At 36.7% G+C, this 19,334-nt stretch overlaps 1 protein-coding gene across 1 annotated transcript in view; it reads left to right on the plus strand.

Annotated features, from left to right (window-relative positions):
* LOC106076930 (fibrinolytic enzyme, isozyme C-like) overlaps nucleotides 1–16,291 on the plus strand; it is a 51,965-nt gene extending 35,674 nt beyond the window's left edge. Inside the window, exons 4-6 of the mRNA XM_056035761.1 lie at nucleotides 6,950–7,163; nucleotides 15,883–15,987; nucleotides 16,160–16,291. Of these exons, the coding sequence (XP_055891736.1) occupies nucleotides 6,950–7,163; nucleotides 15,883–15,987; nucleotides 16,160–16,227 (387 nt within the window). The 3' untranslated portion in view covers nucleotides 16,228–16,291. The remainder of the gene's footprint in view (nucleotides 1–6,949; nucleotides 7,164–15,882; nucleotides 15,988–16,159) is intronic.
* Nucleotides 16,292–19,334: the final 3,043 nt, after the last annotated feature.

Consider the following 19,334-nt stretch of genomic DNA (forward strand, 5'->3'; position numbering starts at 1 on the left):
CTTACTAAACAACCTTAAGTTTTTGTTACTATTAATAGTAAAGAGTTGTAAAAATGGTGTATTTTATGAAAAGACTGCTGGCATAGTTGATTTTAAATATTAAAATTTTGCTTTTGCATAAGAACTATGAAAGGCCTGAAATATCATGATGCCAATGATAATATATTTTCTAGTTTACGAGATCTAAACGGGACGGACGGACAGACAGACCACACAAAACTAATAGCGTCTTCCAAGGGCCTCTAAAAATGGCAATGTGTTTACTACCAGCTTTATAAGCATCTCGATATACCCAAAACATATGCACGAGTCATCTTCGTATATTTCTCCTCGGCTTTCAATACCATACAGTCACATCTAATGATAAACAAACTGAGTAACATAAATGTAAGCCCTTACTTGCAAGCATGGGTTCTAAACTTTTTAACCCAACGGCCCCAGTATGTTAAAGTCAACAACACCAAATCGTCAACTCGAGTACGGGTGCTCCACAAGGTTGTGTACTTTCTCCTGTACTATACACTCTTTACACTAATGACATAAGAAGCATATATAACTCGTTAAATTCGCTGATGATACTGCCATAGTCGGTCTTATTTCAGGAGACGAAACTCAGTATCGAAGCTCGATAGAAGAGTTTACAAACTGGTGCACTGACAACTTTCTAGAACTGAATGTAACAAAAACTAAAGAACTTATAATAGATTTTAGAAAGAAAAAACAAACTATACGTGAACTGCAAATAAACACTACATCTATAGAACAAGTAAAGGCATATAAATATCTAGGCGTTATCATCAACAACAAGCTTTCATGGGAAGACCACCTTGGAACTCTGACAAAGAAAACAGCCCAGCGACTCTTTTTTATATACAAACTCAACAGTTTTAAATTAAACAAGAAGATCCTTGAGACATTTTACGGCGCGACTGTACAAAATCTGCTAACATACGGAATAAGTTGTTGGCAAGGCAACGCCTCATCTAAACAGTTGCGACGTCTAGAAAACATCATTAAAAAAAAGCATCAAAATTACACTCACAACATTACCACATTTAAAGGAACTTTTTGAACAAACGTGCCTAAGAAAAATCGAAAAAATCTTGGAAGACAACGGCCACCCGCTCCATCAGAACTATGCCAGGTCGTCGAGAAGTTGGCGACTGCTGTCAATCAAAACAAGAACAGAGCGGTACAAAAACTCGTTCGTACTTCACTCGGTCAGACTCTATCACCGCCACTCATTGATCAGGGAACATGAAATGCACCAAGATACCTGTGTGTAGTCGCTGAATGAACCCTTTATGTTGTCTGTTGTATTTATGTGTATTTTTCTGTTGTGTTGTCTTTATATGAGAAACGAGTCCTTGTAATCACAACAAATTTCCGTAAGGATCAATAAAGCAGGCTTAGTCTTAGTCTTAGTCTTAGTCTCGGTCTCGGTCTCGGTCTCGGTCTCGGTCTCGGTCTCAGTCTCAGTCTCAGTCTCAGTCTCAGTCTCAGTCTCAGTCTCAGTCTTAGTCTTAGTCTTAGTCTTAGTCTCAGTCTCAGTCTCAGTCTCAGTCTCAGTCTCAGTCTTAGTCTTAGTCTTAGTCTTAGTCTTAGTCTTAGTCTTATTTCTAACTTCGTACGAAGATTTTAAATTTGTCAATAACTAAAATTAGAAAAGAAAACAAATAAATGTTTTCCCTTTTACTTTTAGACAACAAAATTCTTTGTATTTATCTTTCAGCACGACATTCAATCGGTGGATTCAACAAGAGAGTCATTAATGGCACCAATGCCGAACTTTAAGACAATCCTTACCAGGTTGGGATATTTGTTCGAGGGAAAAAGGAATGGAGACAGCAGTGTGGAGGAACCCTGATTAAAATTGATAAAGTAATTTTTTGGTTCGATCTTTGTTCTTGCTTTCAAGTGATGTACGTGTCAAGGTCATTATTTAAAAAATAAACTTGTTTGTTCTGTATTTCAAGAAGATAGAGTAATTAAAATCCATAGTTTGAGATTTGTATACAGGTTAATGTAAAAAAAGGGAAGGGTAAAGTTTTTCAGAAGAGAGGCTAATTCTCAAAAAAAAAAAAATATCTAATGCGGCCAAAATTTCAAACAAATATTTAAGCGGGCCAAAATCTAAAAAAAAATATTTAAGATGGCCAGATCTCAAAACAATGTCTAAAGTGGCCGAAATCTCAACACAAATATTTAAGTGGGCCAAAAATCAAAACAAAGATTTATAGGTGCCATAATTTGAAAACAATTATTTAAGCTGAAAAAAATAAATAAATAAAGGGGTCAAAATCTCAAAGGAAATACTTAAGCGGGAAAAAAATTCAAAACAAATATCTTAGGGGGCGAAAATATCTAAACAAATATTTAGGCAGGTCTGAATCTTAAAACATCTAATCGGGCCGCGTAAATTTATTTTTTTAATAGAAAAAGAAAGAAATGGCTTATTACATTTTATTGATTAATAATTTAACGAATTCGATTCACGAAAATTGCTTGAGTAACGGTTTGTTATTATTTTGTTCAAATTTGGAAGTAAGTATTCTCAATTGTGGACTATGGTTACCTATCACAGATTTTTTAAAGTACCGAGTTAAACAAGTACAAGTACTGAACAAGACCACTCAGCACCGTTATGGATGACATCAGAGCAATGGACACTAGTTGAGATGAGGCTTCTGGCGTTGCCAGCGACAGATCCCTATGGAGACAGCGTGTCGCCCAATGCGCTGAACGGTGCCGGTTGGGGTGGGGGAAGAGATCTAAGTCAAGGGAAGTAAACAACGCTTATTCATTTACAAGAAAAAAAAAACTTTGTTTCATCTTCTGGTTCATAGGTTCTTACCGCTGCCCATTGCATGGAGGATGAAACTGCTATGAATACCAAAGTAGCTGTTGGGATGCTAAACATATTTGGAGCGCCCACTCAGTACGAGCAATTCATCTATGTCAAGAAAATCAAAATGCATGAAGGCTATGAGAACGTGGCTAGCGACCTGGCCATTCTGACACTGGCCACTCCAGCGATACTTAACAATAACGTGAAGGTAAGTCTCTATTTAAGCGTTTCTCAAACTGTAGTGCGCACTCTCTCCCTATATGCTGCATATCAAGGTGGATGAGAAGTTATTCTCTCTTTCAAAGGATTGAAAATGTGTTGTACTTCCGTTGAAATCATTCTGACACTGGTCACTCTAGTGATACTTAACAAAAACGTGATGGTAAGTCTTGTGACGAAACGCGTCCCTTCTCAATATTAAACTGACCGGTGCGGAACACCCCACCCCCTTAACCACTAGTTTAGCACCGAACAGTCCCCTTTCAAGACTAAACTGACCAGCGTAGAATACAAATACCCTATTACACTAAAGTTAGATTCAACCACAAAATTATAGGCCATAAACACACTTCCCAAGTTACGCTCCAAACGCCGAAACAAACGTAGGCAGCCATTAAGTCCAGGGACATTAAAATTGAGAGTTACTCCCCAAACGCCAAGACAAACGCACACAGTCGTAAGGTCCAGGGACATTAAAATTGAGAGTTACTCCCCAAACGCCAAGACAAACACACACAGTCGTAAAGTCCAGGGACATTAAAATTTGGTGTCCACGTACATCCCTTTGAGTCGACACTCCTAACGCCCATGGCTATTCAAATCGCTCCCGTCCGCTGTGCCATCAAGCGATGGTCCCGCCTGATAATTGTTGCATGGTTCCTCTTTCATCTTCCTTCGCCCCCCCCTCCCCAGGTCGCGGGTTAAAGAAGTCAGGTGAGTGAGCCCCAAATAAAAAGATTGGTCCAATTTAACAATTCTAAATTCGAAAGATTGAATGGCCATTGGATCGTCACTACTCCAACATACCGCTCGGGAACCTATAAAAGCCGGAGACGAAAGTTTCAGGTTAATGCCATTCTAGATCAGAATCACTGAGAAGTCAGAAGACTCTTAAGTCAACGATTCATTTAGGAACTTATGTAAGGCAAAGCGGGTGAGTTTGAAAAATTTTATCATTATTATTTAGTGTGTCTTCGTCTGTAACATTTATGTTCATGTATCATTACCATGTTAACTCTTGTTTGCTTCCAAATATTATATTTGTAAATCTCTATGAATATGTGTTCCTCATTTACCCTCAATGTTGACTTTACCCCCAACTGGGGATATCCATCCTAGAACTTAGTTAATCCTATTCTCTATTTACGCATTTGTTATTCATTCATAACCATATTCATCTGGACCTACTCGCGTCTAGATTATTTCCTTACCTGTGTATATGTACCTGTATATGTGCGCATATATATGCATATATATTTATGCTTGTTTTTGTTATGCACATACTGTGCTGTTACCATGAATCCTTAGGCCCGAGAATCAGTTTCGCGTGTCTACCCGTGACCTCCGTGACCCTATGTCGAAGGTGCCGGTCTACCCCACTATTTTCGGCTTGTCACAGGGGCTACAACCCTGTAATACGGTCCCCCTGTTTCCCTCCTCATTTATGCCCCTGCCTTGTACATTTATATATGTATTTGTATTATTATTATTGTATTATTTGTACAGCAATTATTATCAGACCTAGTAAAATGTTTTTGACATGTATCTTAATTAGCCTGAGGGAGACGCTCGAACCCAGGACGCGCCCCTCGCCAACCAGCCTGTATGGTTTAATAATTCAGGCTCCTCTCACGTCTCATCTCATAGCCTCCTGCACCAGGGCTGGCGTGTTTTGGTTGCCTGAAGGCAGACCTCAGCATCTCTCCACACATTCCCGTTGAGGGTGAGTCACTCATCCCCCTCGACCAGAACTGAAGGCATTCCAGGCTTAAGTCCCAGGACCGGTCTGCACCTACTACGGGAGTAAGCCCACCGCGTGGCATCCTCATCCTCATCACACTAGCGCCTGCTTACCCGCAGGGCACCAGCAACTGGCTGCCAGCACAACGGAGTTTCAACTTACCCCACCCCGAAGGAGATACTTGAATAACAGATAAGTGAGAGACAGCCGAATAAGCAAACCATACACGAATCTTTATGAGCAACATCCCAGTGATGATATTATCTTAAACGTTATCATAAAGTCCTAAATCATTCTATACACCCCCCCTCTCTTACTCGCTGATTGTATTTCTTCTTAATTATTCTTTATTAAATATTTGTTCTTCTACAAAATCATTAAGTTTTGCGTTTTGCTTGTGCCTGTCTATGTGCCTATATAATATCAACAAAATATTTACCACGTTGTGGCTGTAAGACTTTACCCCTAGAAGTCGCAGGCCATCGTCCCCATCTGGAAGTGCAAACGGACCGAACGCCGGACTTATTCCACCACAAGTCTCTATTTCAGCGTTTCTCAAACTGTAGTGCACACTCTCTCCCTATATGCTGCATATCAAGGTGGATGAGAAGTAATTTCTTTTTTCAAATTACTGAAAATGTGTTGTCCTTCCGTTGAAATCATAGATCTTTGAGTATTAATCAAGTATCAACAAAAAGTATTAAATGACAATGATATGACATCATATCAATTTTAATTAGGGTCTTTCATAGAGTTTTTGATAGCGCTTGCAACAAGTTTATTTCAAAGCGTTCTCTTAAAACAAATATTTTGTTGCGATGTCCTTAATACGATTCGATCGTAGGATCTTTGAAAGTCACATGGAAAGAAAAAGTGTGCCATACTGAGATTTTTGCGCGATCAGGTATTCCCAGCATCTTTACAGCCCTCAGACAACGCCGCTTGCGCTGGCTTGGACATGTTCGCCGGATGGAGGACAAGCGCATCCCGAAAGTCATCCTCTTTGGACAACTCGCGACTGGCACAAGAAAAACTGGTCGCCCCCACCTCCGTTACATAGATGTAATAAAACGTGACCTTAAAATTAAAAGAGTGAACATCAATACTGACCATTGGGAAGACATAGCTCTAGACCGCACCAGATGGAGAGAGACTGTGACCAAGAAAGCTATGGACAGTGAAAGTACATGGGTCTCAGCTCAAATAGAAAAACGGACAATCCGAAAAACGGCCAGCTCCTCTACCACCGAAGTAAAAGCCACCTTAACCTGCGCTATCTGTGGACGGGAGTGTCTCTCCAAAATAGGGCTCCACAGCCACATGAGGAAGTGTGCTCCGAGATGAACCATAGTCGTTCTACTACTGAAGGAGGCCAATGATGATGATGATGAATACAATTCTAGATTTTAGAAAACCAATTCCACATACATCTGTCCATTGTTTGACTTCCATCTTCCTGATATGAACTCTTTCAGTGTCCGGTTCTTTTCTCGATCGGCTGGTTAAGGGGTTACCCTAATAACATTTTTATTTGTAATTAGAAAACTTTACTTTTGGTATAGAATTTTAGCAAATGCAAGCTCTTTTTATATACCACAAATTAAAAGTTTTTACAACCAAATTTAATTTAATTTATTAGTGGAATTAACTTTACGAAGATATCGTTAATTAGGAGAAAAAGAGTTACAAGATTGTTTCCCCATTGTTGAATATTTGTAACAAATCCTAAAAACAGTTTGAGTATTTTTTTCCTGAGACACCATGGACAGACCTTTCGTACCTATATATTTGTTGAGCTATAATTACCCGACATTAACGATGTTATTTATAAGAATACTGTAAGGGAGGCAACTCAACGAGATATAAGTGTTTATTTACATGGAAACATGACAAACAAAATAGGACATCTGCCTTGAACATAGTCTCTTCATCTTGGCTCTCGACTTGGGCGGAAATCATTATTCTCTTAATGTTAACATCCTTTTCTAGTCTGGTTTCTAGAAGTGCGCACCTCTGCACTAGCCCGGATGGCGGTGCGCATGGCAGAGTTATAACATTATTGTAAACAAAATGTCCTGTTAGCATTTGTCTTCTTTAAGCATCGTGTGGTACAATTGTATTTTCACGTGTTTTCCTCTTAGGTGGCACAATTAGCGGATGATAGCTCAGACTTTGTTGATACACCCTGCATCATAAGTGGATGGGGTGCAAGCAACAATTCAGAGAATGCATTTCCAAATAGACTCCAGAAAACATCGGTAATGTTACTCTCACAAGAAGACTGCCTATATTATTGGAGTGAAGAAACCGAGGGTATAAACAACAAAGAGTTTGTGTGCGTCGCAAGTAAACGAGGTAATTATGAAAAAACATAGGGGAAGAGAACTCGCGAGATTTAAAAAATAAATATTGGTTTAAATCTTAATATTTATATTAAGCGTAGTTGTATTAATTAGTTGTCTAGTGCTATGAGAGCATGGAATAAGTTGCCTGAGGCAGCCAGGAAAGCCAATCCACTGATATAGTATTTAAGCCATTGGTTAACTTGCATCACTAGATGCGTAACGCGTAGGACGCAATCATCTTCTCTTTTTTTTTTTTTTTTTTTTTGAAGTAACGTATGTATTTTATAAGATAAGACAAGATTATCAGTCAGTTCTAATAGATCAGAACTAAGAATAATAAATTATTAGATTAGAAAAAAAATGTAACTAGTATTTTTTTTTTTTGTTTAGCGCAATTACAGGCTTTTAGTTTTCTTAAAACGCTATGATCCTATCACAAGTCTGGACCAGTTGGAAATGGATTGCGGGAGCATTGTTGTTTTAGCGGCCAACGAAAGGGGAAAAGACGCTTTAAGTTTTGTGCAAAATGTCCGTCCGTCTGTCCGTCCGTCCGTCCCGTTTAGATCTCGCTAACCACAAAAGAGAGTGAAAATTCGACAGTATAATATTTTAGTCCATTCATAGTTCTGATACAACGGCAACTTTTTTCTTTTCTAAAAGCGAAATATCTAAACAATTAGAAAAATTAGATATCCATTATAAGACATCAGTTACGCCAGGTTCGCATCTAAATTCACATTCACTTTCACCTATTCTTTGGTCTACTGGACCGCTGAGGCACCACACTCAATCTGTCAACCTTCTTTCTCCATTCTTCTGTAATTGTCTTTGATAGAATTTAATATGATGTTCTTTCTGAAAATATTGATACCTGCCTTATTACCTAAATGGGTGGACCACTCCGGGGGCCAATTTTGAGTTTGCGTTTCCACACAAACTATCTTTATAACTTTGTTTTTCTAAGATTCTTGTGTTGGCACGTAACGATTTTCCTCGAAATTTTACAGTTGATGCATCTCGCTGAGAATAGAATCACCTTTCCTTTGGCCACATGGTGAAAACTCTAGTCAGACCTTTATAATTTTTCAAAGTAAATATAAATAATTGTAAATTTGGCTTGAGAATAATTTTAGGTCTAGATCCTACGTTGGAATTTCGGAACGTATGGCATTAAGACTAAGACTAAGACAGCTTTATTGATCGTTATGGAAATTCGTTGTAATTACAATGACTCATTCCTCATACACAGACAACACAACAGAAACATACACATAAAGAGATGTAGTGATGATGGATTATTCATACAAGAGTTCAATAACAAAATGTTTAGAAAAGTTGTGCGCACCATCTTCTTAGTCTAGATCTCATTGATTATAATTGGAACATTAAAAGGTTTACTAAATCTTTACATCAGCTTAACCAGGATTTTTTTTTTATCGGTGAGGGGAATGAACGGGTTAAAAACTTTTTTAAAAATAATTTAACATTTATTTACGTTTAAGAGAAAAACCATCGCTCTATAAGTTGTATAATAAAGATATTGTCTATTTTTTAAATTATATTTAATGTTTTATTTAACATTGAGATTCAAAGAATTAAAATTATAGTCAGCGCAGAGTTAAGTCATTCAACGTGTAAAACAACTAACAAACATACATTGGGCTGTGTCCTCGTTGTATGTATCGAAAATTTATAGGCACCCCTAAATCTTTGCATGCCATATGATGGTGGGGACAGTGCAAAGCTACTTGGCAAATATAAAAATTGTGACATATACTTAAGAATCCAAATAATACTATCACCCAGGTAACGCTTTCAACTTGCACATGGCTATCTTCTATTGAAGAAAATTGGATTATGGTTCTTGGTAGCTTGTAGAGCAGCGGTTCTCAACCTTTTTGGTTCATCGACCCCTTTTTACCATTGGCCACTCTGCGGCGACCCCCAACCGTAAAAACATATTTTCGCTTATGTTTTAAATTCATATTAATAATATAAATATCTGATACAAATTGCCAAAGCAGTATGTTTAATCACGAAACACTACATATTTCAGCTTGTAACCAAACTACAGAAATAAATGTTGCACTTATTACCTGTATTTATTTACTTTTATATCACGTGATCACCATATTCATCTTTTATACTTAAGTGTCAATTTGAAAGCATTACGGTGATAGTTAACAAATGGTTAAGCCAACTGTATACTACCTTGGTACAAACGTGTTGCGACAGGGACAAATATCAACGTGATTGTGAAGGCTGAGCTTATTTCTGTTTCAGCGGATTAGAAATTTTAGAGCAATTATTTCATAATCTTAACGAATTTAATCTCCGAATCTCCATCACGTTATCTTCTGTATTTAACAAGTTGGAAAATACTGTTTCACAAGGAATATGTTGTAGGAACTTGAACTCATTTAGACTGGCAAAGCTGCCAAACAGGAAGTCTCTTCTGTAGTTCACCATCACCGTTTATCAACGGATTCCAACTGTAATTTTGTTTTCTAATTAAAACATGTTTTAATTCATCACGAAGATAAAAAGAAAAGTTTTAGAACTCGACATCAGTCTCATTTCAGTGTAAAATAGCAGAATAGCCTCTTGACATCAATTTCAGTTCAGTGTAAAATAGCAGAATAGCCTCTTCACACCAGTCTCAGTTCAGTGTAAAATAGCAGAATAGCCTCTTGACATCAGTCTCAGTTCAGTGTAAAATAGCAGAATAGCCTCTTGACATCAATTTCAGTTCAGTGTAAAATAGCAGAATAGCCTCTTGACATCAGTCTCAGTTCAGTGTAAAATAGCAGAATAGCCTCTTGACATCAATTTCAGTTCAGTGTAAAATAGCAGAATAGCCTCTTGACATCAATTTCAGTTCAGTGTAAAATAGCAGAATAGCCTCTTGACATCAATTTCAGTTCAGTGTAAAATAGCAGAATAGCCTCTTGACATCAATTTCAGTTCAGTGTAAAATAGCAGAATAGCCTCTTGACATCAATTTCAGTTCAGTGTAAAATAGCAGAATAGCCTCTTGACATCAGTCTCATTTCAGTGTAAAATAGCAGAATAGCCTCTTGACATCAATTTCAGTTCAGTGTAAAATAGCAGAATAGCCTCTTGACATCAATTTCAGTTCAGTGTAAAATAGCAGAATAGCCTCTTAACATCAATTTCAGTTCAGTGTAAAATAGCAGAATAGCCTCTTGACATCAGTCTCATTTCAGTGTAAAATAGCAGAATAGCCTCTTGACATCAATTTCAGTTCAGTGTAAAATAGCAGAATAGCCTCTTGACATCAATTTCAGTTCAGTGTAAAATAGCAGAATAGCCTCTTGACATCAGTCTCAGTTCAGTGTAAAATAGCAGAATAGCCTCTTGACATCAGTCTCAGTTCAGTGTAAAATAGCAGAATAGCCTCTTGACATCAGTCTCATTTCAGTGTAAAATAGCAGAATAGCCTCTTGACATCAATTTCAGTTCAGTGTAAAATAGCAGAATAGCCTCTTGACATCAATTTCAGTTCAGTGTAAAATAGCAGAATAGCCTCTTGACATCAGTCTCATTTCAGTGTAGAATAGCAGAATAGCCTCTTGACATCAATTTCAGTTCAGTGTAAAATAGCAGAATAGCCTCTTGACATCAATTTCAGTTCAGTGTAAAATAGCAGAATAGCCTCTTGACATCAGTCTCATTTCAGTGTAAAATAGCAGAATAGCCTCTTGACATCAATTTCAGTTCAGTGTAAAATAGCAGAATAGCCTCTTGACATCAGTCTCATTTCAGTGTAAAATAGCAGAATAGCCTCTTGACATCAATTTCAGTTCAGTGTAAAATAGCAGAATAGCCTCTTGACGTCAGTCTCATTTCAGTGTAAAATAGCAGAATAGGACTCTTGACATCAGTCTTATTTCAGTGTAAAATAGCAGAATAGCCTCTTGACATCAATTTCAGTTCAGTGTAAAATAGCAGAATAGCCTTCAGTGTAAAATAGCAGAATAGCCTTCAGTGTAAAATAGCAGAATAGCCTTCAGTGTAAAATAGCAGAATAGCCTCTTGACATCAATTTCAGTTCAGTGTAAAATAGCAGAATAGCCTTCAGTGTAAAATAGCAGAATAGCCTCTTGACATCAATTTCAGTTCAGTGTAAAATAGCAGAATAGCCTTCAGTGTAAAATAGCAGAAAAGCATTCAGTGTAAAATAGCAGAATAGCCTCTTGACATCAGACTCAGTTCAGTGTAAAATAGCAGAATAGCCTCTTGACATCAATTTCAGTTCAGTGTAAAATAGCAGAATAGCCTCTTGACATCAATTTCAGTTCAGTGTAAAATAGCAGAATAGCCTCTTGACATCAGTCTCAATTCAGTGTAAAATAGCAGAATAGCCTCTTGACATCAATTTCAGTTCAGTGTAAAATAGCAGAATAGCCTCTTGACATCAATTTCAGTTCAGTGTAAAATAGCAGAATAGTCTCTTGACATCAATTTCAGTTCAGTGTAAAATAGCAGAATAGGACTCTTGACATCAGTCTCAGTTCAGTGTAAAATAGCAGAATAGCCTCTTGACATCAATCTCAATTCAGTGTAAAATAGCAGAATAGCCTCTTGACATCAATCTCAATTCAGTGTAAAATAGCAGAATAGTCTCTTGACATCAATTTCAGTTCAGTGTAAAATAGCAGAATAGGACTCTTGACATCAGTCTTATTTCAGTGTAAAATAGCAGAATAGCCTCTTGACATCAATTTCAGTTCAGTGTAAAATAGCAGAATAGCCTTCAGTGTAAAATAGCAGAATAGCCTTCAGTGTAAAATAGCAGAATAGCCTTCAGTGTAAAATAGCAGAATAGCCTCTTGACATCAATTTCAGTTCAGTGTAAAATAGCAGAATAGCCTTCAGTGTAAAATAGCAGAATAGCCTCTTGACATCAATTTCAGTTCAGTGTAAAATAGCAGAATAGCCTTCAGTGTAAAATAGCAGAAAAGCATTCAGTGTAAAATAGCAGAATAGCCTCTTGACATCAGACTCAGTTCAGTGTAAAATAGCAGAATAGCCTCTTGACATCAATTTCAGTTCAGTGTAAAATAGCAGAATAGCCTCTTGACATCAATTTCAGTTCAGTGTAAAATAGCAGAATAGCCTCTTGACATCAGTCTCAATTCAGTGTAAAATAGCAGAATAGCCTCTTGACATCAATTTCAGTTCAGTGTAAAATAGCAGAATAGCCTCTTGACATCAATTTCAGTTCAGTGTAAAATAGCAGAATAGTCTCTTGACATCAATTTCAGTTCAGTGTAAAATAGCAGAATAGGACTCTTGACATCAGTCTCAGTTCAGTGTAAAATAGCAGAATAGCCTCTTGACATCAATCTCAATTCAGTGTAAAATAGCAGAATAGCCTCTTGACATCAATCTCAATTCAGTGTAAAATAGCAGAATAGTCTCTTGACATCAATTTCAGTTCAGTGTAAAATAGCAGAATAGCCTCTTGACATCAGTCTCAGTTCAGTGTAAAATAGCAGAATAGCCCCTTGACATCAATTTCAGTTCAGTGTAAAATAGCAGAATAGCCTCTTGACATCAATTTCAGTTCAGTGTAAAATAGCAGAATAGCCTCTTGACATCAATTTCAGTTCAGTGTAAAATAGCAGAATAGCCTCTTGACATCAGTCTCATTTCAGTGTAAAATAGCAGAATAGCCTCTTGACATCAATTTCAGTTCAGTGTAAAATAGCAGAATAGCCTCTTGACATCAATTTCAGTTCAGTGTAAAATAGCAGAATAGCCTCTTGACATCAGTCTCATTTCAGTGTAAAATAGCAGAATAGCCTCTTGACATCAATTTCAGTTCAGTGTAAAATAGCAGAATAGCCTCTTGACATCAGTCTCATTTCAGTGTAAAATAGCAGAATAGCCTCTTGACATCAATTTCAGTTCAGTGTAAAATAGCAGAATAGCCTCTTGACGTCAGTCTCATTTCAGTGTAAAATAGCAGAATAGGACTCTTGACATCAGTCTCATTTCAGTGTAAAATAGCAGAATAGCCTCTTGACATCAATTTCAGTTCAGTGTAAAATAGCAGAATAGCCTTCAGTGTAAAATAGCAGAATAGCCTTCAGTGTAAAATAGCAGAATAGCCTTCAGTGTAAAATAGCAGAATAGCCTCTTGACATCAATTTCAGTTCAGTGTAAAATAGCAGAATAGCCTTCAGTGTAAAATAGCAGAATAGCCTCTTGACATCAATTTCAGTTCAGTGTAAAATAGCAGAATAGCCTTCAGTGTAAAATAGCAGAAAAGCATTCAGTGTAAAATAGCAGAATAGCCTCTTGACATCAGACTCAGTTCAGTGTAAAATAGCAGAATAGCCTCTTGACATCAATTTCAGTTCAGTGTAAAATAGCAGAATAGCCTCTTGACATCAATTTCAGTTCAGTGTAAAATAGCAGAATAGCCTCTTGACATCAGTCTCAGTTCAGTGTAAAATAGCAGAATAGCCTCTTGACATCAATTTCAGTTCAGTGTAAAATAGCAGAATAGCCTCTTGACATCAATTTCAGTTCAGTGTAAAATAGCAGAATAGTCTCTTGACATCAATTTCAGTTCAGTGTAAAATAGCAGAGTAGCCTCTTGACATCAATCTCAATTCAGTGTAAAATAGCAGAATAGCCTCTTGATATCAATCTCAATTCAGTGTAAAATAGCAGAATAGTCTCTTGACATCAATTTCAGTTCAGTGTAAAATAGCAGAATAGCCTCTTGACATCAGTCTCAGTTCAGTGTAAAATAGCAGAATAGCCCCTTGACATCAATTTCAGTTCAGTGTAAAATAGCAGAATAGCCTCTTGACATCAATTTCAGTTCAGTGTAAAATAGCAGAATAGCCTCTTGACATCAATTTCAGTTCAGTGTATAATAGCAGAATAGCCTCTTGACACCAGTCTCAGTTCAGTGTAAAATAGCAGAATAGCCTCTTGACATCAGTCTCAGTTTAGTGTAAAATAGCAGAATAGCCTCTTGACATCAATTTCAGTTCAGTGTAAAATAGCAGAATAGCCTCTTGACATCAGACTCAGTTCAGTGTAAAATAGCAGAATAGCCTCTTGACATCAATTTCAGTTCAGTGTAAAATAGCAGAATATTTTGGACAGTTTAAAACACTCAATCTCACAAAATTGAAAGCATTAACATCGTTTTCTATGACTTCTTGTATTTCGTGGAACATTTACTAATAGTCGTCGATGAGTTTTGTTGTCTTTAGGTGACTCATACGTCCTCCAAAACTGCTCTCTTTACCAAGAGGCCCATATAAGACACTGGCCCCAAATCACCCCAATAGAAAGAAAACTATATGGAGAGCTCCCTGATTTTGAAACCACTGCGCAGTTCATCTCATGTATTGATCTAGTCTTATGAACACTCCAACATAACAATGAGAACGATGAAGAAGAAAGAAGGTGACTCATTCTGTACCAAAAGTTGAACTCTACACCAGCACCCAAGCATACTTGGAGCAGCAACTTGGCAGACACGCAATAATTTTTTTTTTTCAAGATTTAAAACATTTTCGGGAAAAATGTTTTTGTCCAAGACATCACGTGCACAGGCACGACATGGCCTCAAATTGTGCCGACTTGCCTAAAACCAAAACCAAACCATCACGTGCTGTCGTTTCAAGAAGATTGTAAAAGAGAAACCCTCCTTTAAAATCGCATATGGATCCAACGTCACCTTACTAGCCTTCACCTGGAACCCCAACTAATACATGGCGCCGTTATTCCGAAGCCTATGCTAAGCGATTGGGACCATTGGAGTGATTTGCCCAGAAACGAGACGCCCGGAGGAAGCTGGTTAATGCCCTATGCCCCAAACGAACCCAAAGACAGAATTACATAATTTTCAGTATTATCTGATCTGATTGTCAGTTATTCTGTCCTTCGATACTGAGATAGAGCTAAAATTAGTAGACCCAACAACTTCGGCTCCAATCCTTATTAAAACAATGTGTTTGGCCGCTGGCAACAGTAAGTCCTGGGCTATGATGTGAGGTTTCATAGCTACAGCAATTCTGAGGGCCATCAAATGAGAAGTTTCAACCATTCGTTGAACGCTATATTTCGTTTATTGTATTGGCCAGTAGTCAGGTTTGTGCTTTCCAATACTGTTTGATGTATAATAATTTAAACTGTTACAATCAAATGCTGTGGCAATTAAAAGTTTGGAATGATTCTGATTAGTTCTTTGCATCATCTATTCTCAAATAACAATTATAGTTAAAATAGTAGCTAAGCATGAAGATTGTATACAAAAAATATATATTTCCGATGGTCTTAGGCGACCCCCAGAAAATCGTCATTCGACCCCCATGTGGGTCGCGATCCACAGGTTGAGAACCCCTGTTGTAGAGGCATGCAAAGACACCACCGTTTGCAGACGTTTATATTTAATTTCGTGCACAAATTTCTTACAATTTTCATTTTTACATCAATTGCTTACAAAATAGATGATTCATTGTCATGAAAAAGCCCTCTTTAGAGAGAGGGGCTACATTAGAGTTTTATAAAAAAAAAACACAATTTCTTTTTTAATTTAAAAAAAAAGATGCGTTTTCAATGAGAAAAGATAATAACTATTCCCCAAAAAAATTAAATATCTTATATTTATTTCAATACAAATTTGAACATAGTCCTAACATAAAAACGATAATGGCCATTTTCTTTTCACACCTAAGATGACAGCTCTAGCTGTAATGGTGATAGTGGCGGCCCTTTGTTGTGTGGCCCAAACCTGGATAAACTGGTTGGAGTCTGTGCCATTGTGGTAGCAGGTTGTCCTAGTAAGTTTGTGTTATAAGTTTCTAGTTGCTGTGTGAGAAAGTTTTTTCTAAAGCTACGCCATGACTTGAATCATTCAGCTTCTGTAATTGTGTGATGGTCATGTGTGTTCATCATGTTTATGTTGAGGTGTGTAATTGTGCTTTTTTTTTTTACTTATTTTCAATGCTATAGAGGATTTTCCATTCGTGTACACAGACGTGACACAGTACCACCGAAGTTGGATCGAGAAGAATTCTTAAGTTATCGTCGTCGATTCGAAGAATGAAATAACATTACATAACAATAAAACAATAATAAAAGTCATTGGAGTTTCCAAGGAATTATTTCTTGCTATTATTCTGTTCAATATTTTATATTACTCTCTACTCAAACTTTTTTAGCGGCCCCCGTAAGTGGAAAAGTCGCTATTAGTTTTGTGTGGTCTGTCCGTCCGTCCCGTTTAGATATCAGAAACTAGAAGGAAAAGATAAAAATCGGACATCATGGTATTTTAGATCATTTAATGTTCTAATGCAACGACTACTTTTTTTCTTTTTTCTTAAAGTGAATCATCTAATTTTAATATTACATATGGAAGCAGATTTAAAAAAAAAAACAAGATTACAATGACAGTTTGTGTGGAAACACAAACTCAAAATCGGCCCCCGAAGTGGTCCACCCAGGCAGGCTTCAATATTTTCAGAAAGAACACCCAAATGAAATTATATCAAAGACAAATGAGAGATAAGAATGGAGAAAGAAGGTTGACAGATCTTGTGTAGTGCCCCAACGGTACAGTAGATCAAAGGATAGGTGCAAGTGAATGCAAAGTTAGATGTGAACCTGGCCTAACTAGTTCCCCTTTCAGACCTTGTGGTCTATAGGGTAGATGATGTAAAGTTCATCTGTTTTTGTGGCCTACGATTAGCGAGGGTGTCATGTAGCCAGCACAAAGACCAACCGCCTTTACTTTTCCGCAACTAATATCAGGTACCCATTGGAGCTGGATGGACTCAGAGGCGCCTAAGGATTCCGAAGTTGAAAATCCCAGTCTTCACCAGGATTCGAACCCGGGGCCCCCGGTTCAGAAGCCAAGCGCTTTACCACTCAGCTACCGCGCCTCTTCTGGGCCTAACTGAAGTCTTATAATTGATGTAATTGTTTTGAAAAGGCCCAATCTAAAAAAAAAATCAAAAAAAAAAAATCGTAATAACGAAAAAGTTCACGAAAATGAAGTTCGTTTTTTTTTTTTTTTTTTTTTTAGATTGGGCCTTTTCAAAACAATTACATCAATTATAAGACTTCAGATGGGCCTAATTTAAAATGCATACTAATTTGCTTTTTCTCTTTAAAAAACTGCTTGCATAACTGATTTTAAAAATTAGATTTTTCGCTTTCAGAAAAAAAAAAGTAGCCGTTGCATCAGAACTTTGAATGGTCTAAAATATTGTAATGTCGGATTTTCAATATCTTTTCTAATTTACGAGATCTAAACGGGACGGACGGACAGACGGTCAGACGGACAGACATTTCGCACAAAACTAATAGCGTCTTTTCCCCTTTCGGGGCCCCCTTAAAAACACCACTTCTAAATGAAATACATTAGGGGAGGTAAGTTTTTTAAAAAGGTCACAGATTTCTTCATCAATAACTCAAGCCTCATTCATAGATTCGCGCAGTGGTAAAAAAAAATTGCGTCCAAGGTCACAATGAAAAAAAGTGCGAACGGATCATTTTAAAATGTATTTCCATGTATTAACTAATTCATTGAATGTAATAGTGATTCAAATGCTGTTGTATTTTTAAGAATTTTGATACGAACTTCGTTTTAATTATAAGTTTTAAAATGTAAAAAAAAAAACGAACTACTTTTATATGCGCAGTTTTATACACTTGTCAGTCTAAATAAAACTAAATAGAGCCCAGATCTAGGTATATTTATTATATTATAAATATATTAGTAATTTGAACAAAGTTTTAATTATTAAGACAATAACTTATCTTCTCACGGCTTAGGAGGTGCAGATTTATTTAAATGTAAACAGTAGTATTACATTAATAAGTGAATCGGATACGGACTACATAGTAGGCCTGCAGTATTACCCGGTACCAAAAGGCATACTATTCCTGATCCTAACATTGCCTAGGTCTAGTAATAAAAGGTTAAATGTGTAAATTCTAGTCTAGATCTGGTTGAGGTAAAAAATGTATAGTCATCAAATCTAGGAAATTGAAAACAACAGGAGTATCCTTTTAACATATTGGTATGTTTGGTATTTCTCGCTATTTTTCTATTGAATATTTATTTATTACTTTTTACTCAACCTTTTTTTAATCTTTATCTTATCTTATAAAATACTGATGCCGCATGTTCTTGGATAGGTATACACATGACGAAGATAAATGCACATCCCTCGTTCCATACTCTAGGACAAAATTGTACAAATGCTCCTTCTTCCCTAGTGCAATTAGAGCATTTTATTTATCTATACCTTGATAAGGATTTGATTTTTTTTTTTACAAATCTAATATTAACTCACTCTGTATGTTTCTTGTATGTTCTTTGATGTTAAGAAGTGTGCAATTCTTTTTTTTAACCTTTTCTTCATTCCTTTTGTCATAAAATTTTGCATACAACTCCATGCTCGATAAAACACATGAATCAATAAAAAAGTTTGACCAGTTATTTTATTTAAACGCAAAGAAAACATATTTAAACAAATTCATTTAAAGAAACTAAGGCCATAAAAAGCCTATTTACATTAAAACACCTCCACTAAAAAATTAGCATACAGCTTAATTTTATTCTTTAGTGAATTCAGAAATAATAATATTTATATAAAAAGAAAACAATTAAATTTATTTTTAAAAAGTAGACTCTATCTTTCATTACTTAAAAAGAACTATTGAAAGGATTAGAAATAAAGTAGTGACAATGACATTTCTTAAAGTTTTCACTATTACAGAAGCTGAGTGATTCAAATCAACGAGTAGTTTTAGAAAAACTTTCTTACACAGCAATATAAACCTCAGGAAATCAGAAGTCATGTTCCAGAAGTCACTCAATAAAACATACTCAGCCCCACGGATCACCGCAAACGGACAGCCCCTTAATGTGGTAGACCACTTCACATATCTAGATAGTATAGTGTCAAATGACGCCTCACTTCCAAGGGAAGTTGATAACCGTCTGGCCAGGGCCAGTAGCGCTTTTGGACGCCTTCAGGCAAGAATTTGGCGGAACAAATCACTCCGCCTGCCTACAAGACTGTTTCTTCAGATACTCCTGAGTTAACTTTTATTGGTGTTGATTTAAAGCCATTATTATTACAGTTTGTTCTTTCCCTATCGGAAAATCGTTAATTCA

The sequence above is a fragment of the Biomphalaria glabrata genome, chromosome 7 (genome assembly GCF_947242115.1).
Source record: "Biomphalaria glabrata chromosome 7, xgBioGlab47.1, whole genome shotgun sequence".
Taxonomy (NCBI): domain Eukaryota; kingdom Metazoa; phylum Mollusca; class Gastropoda; family Planorbidae; genus Biomphalaria; species Biomphalaria glabrata.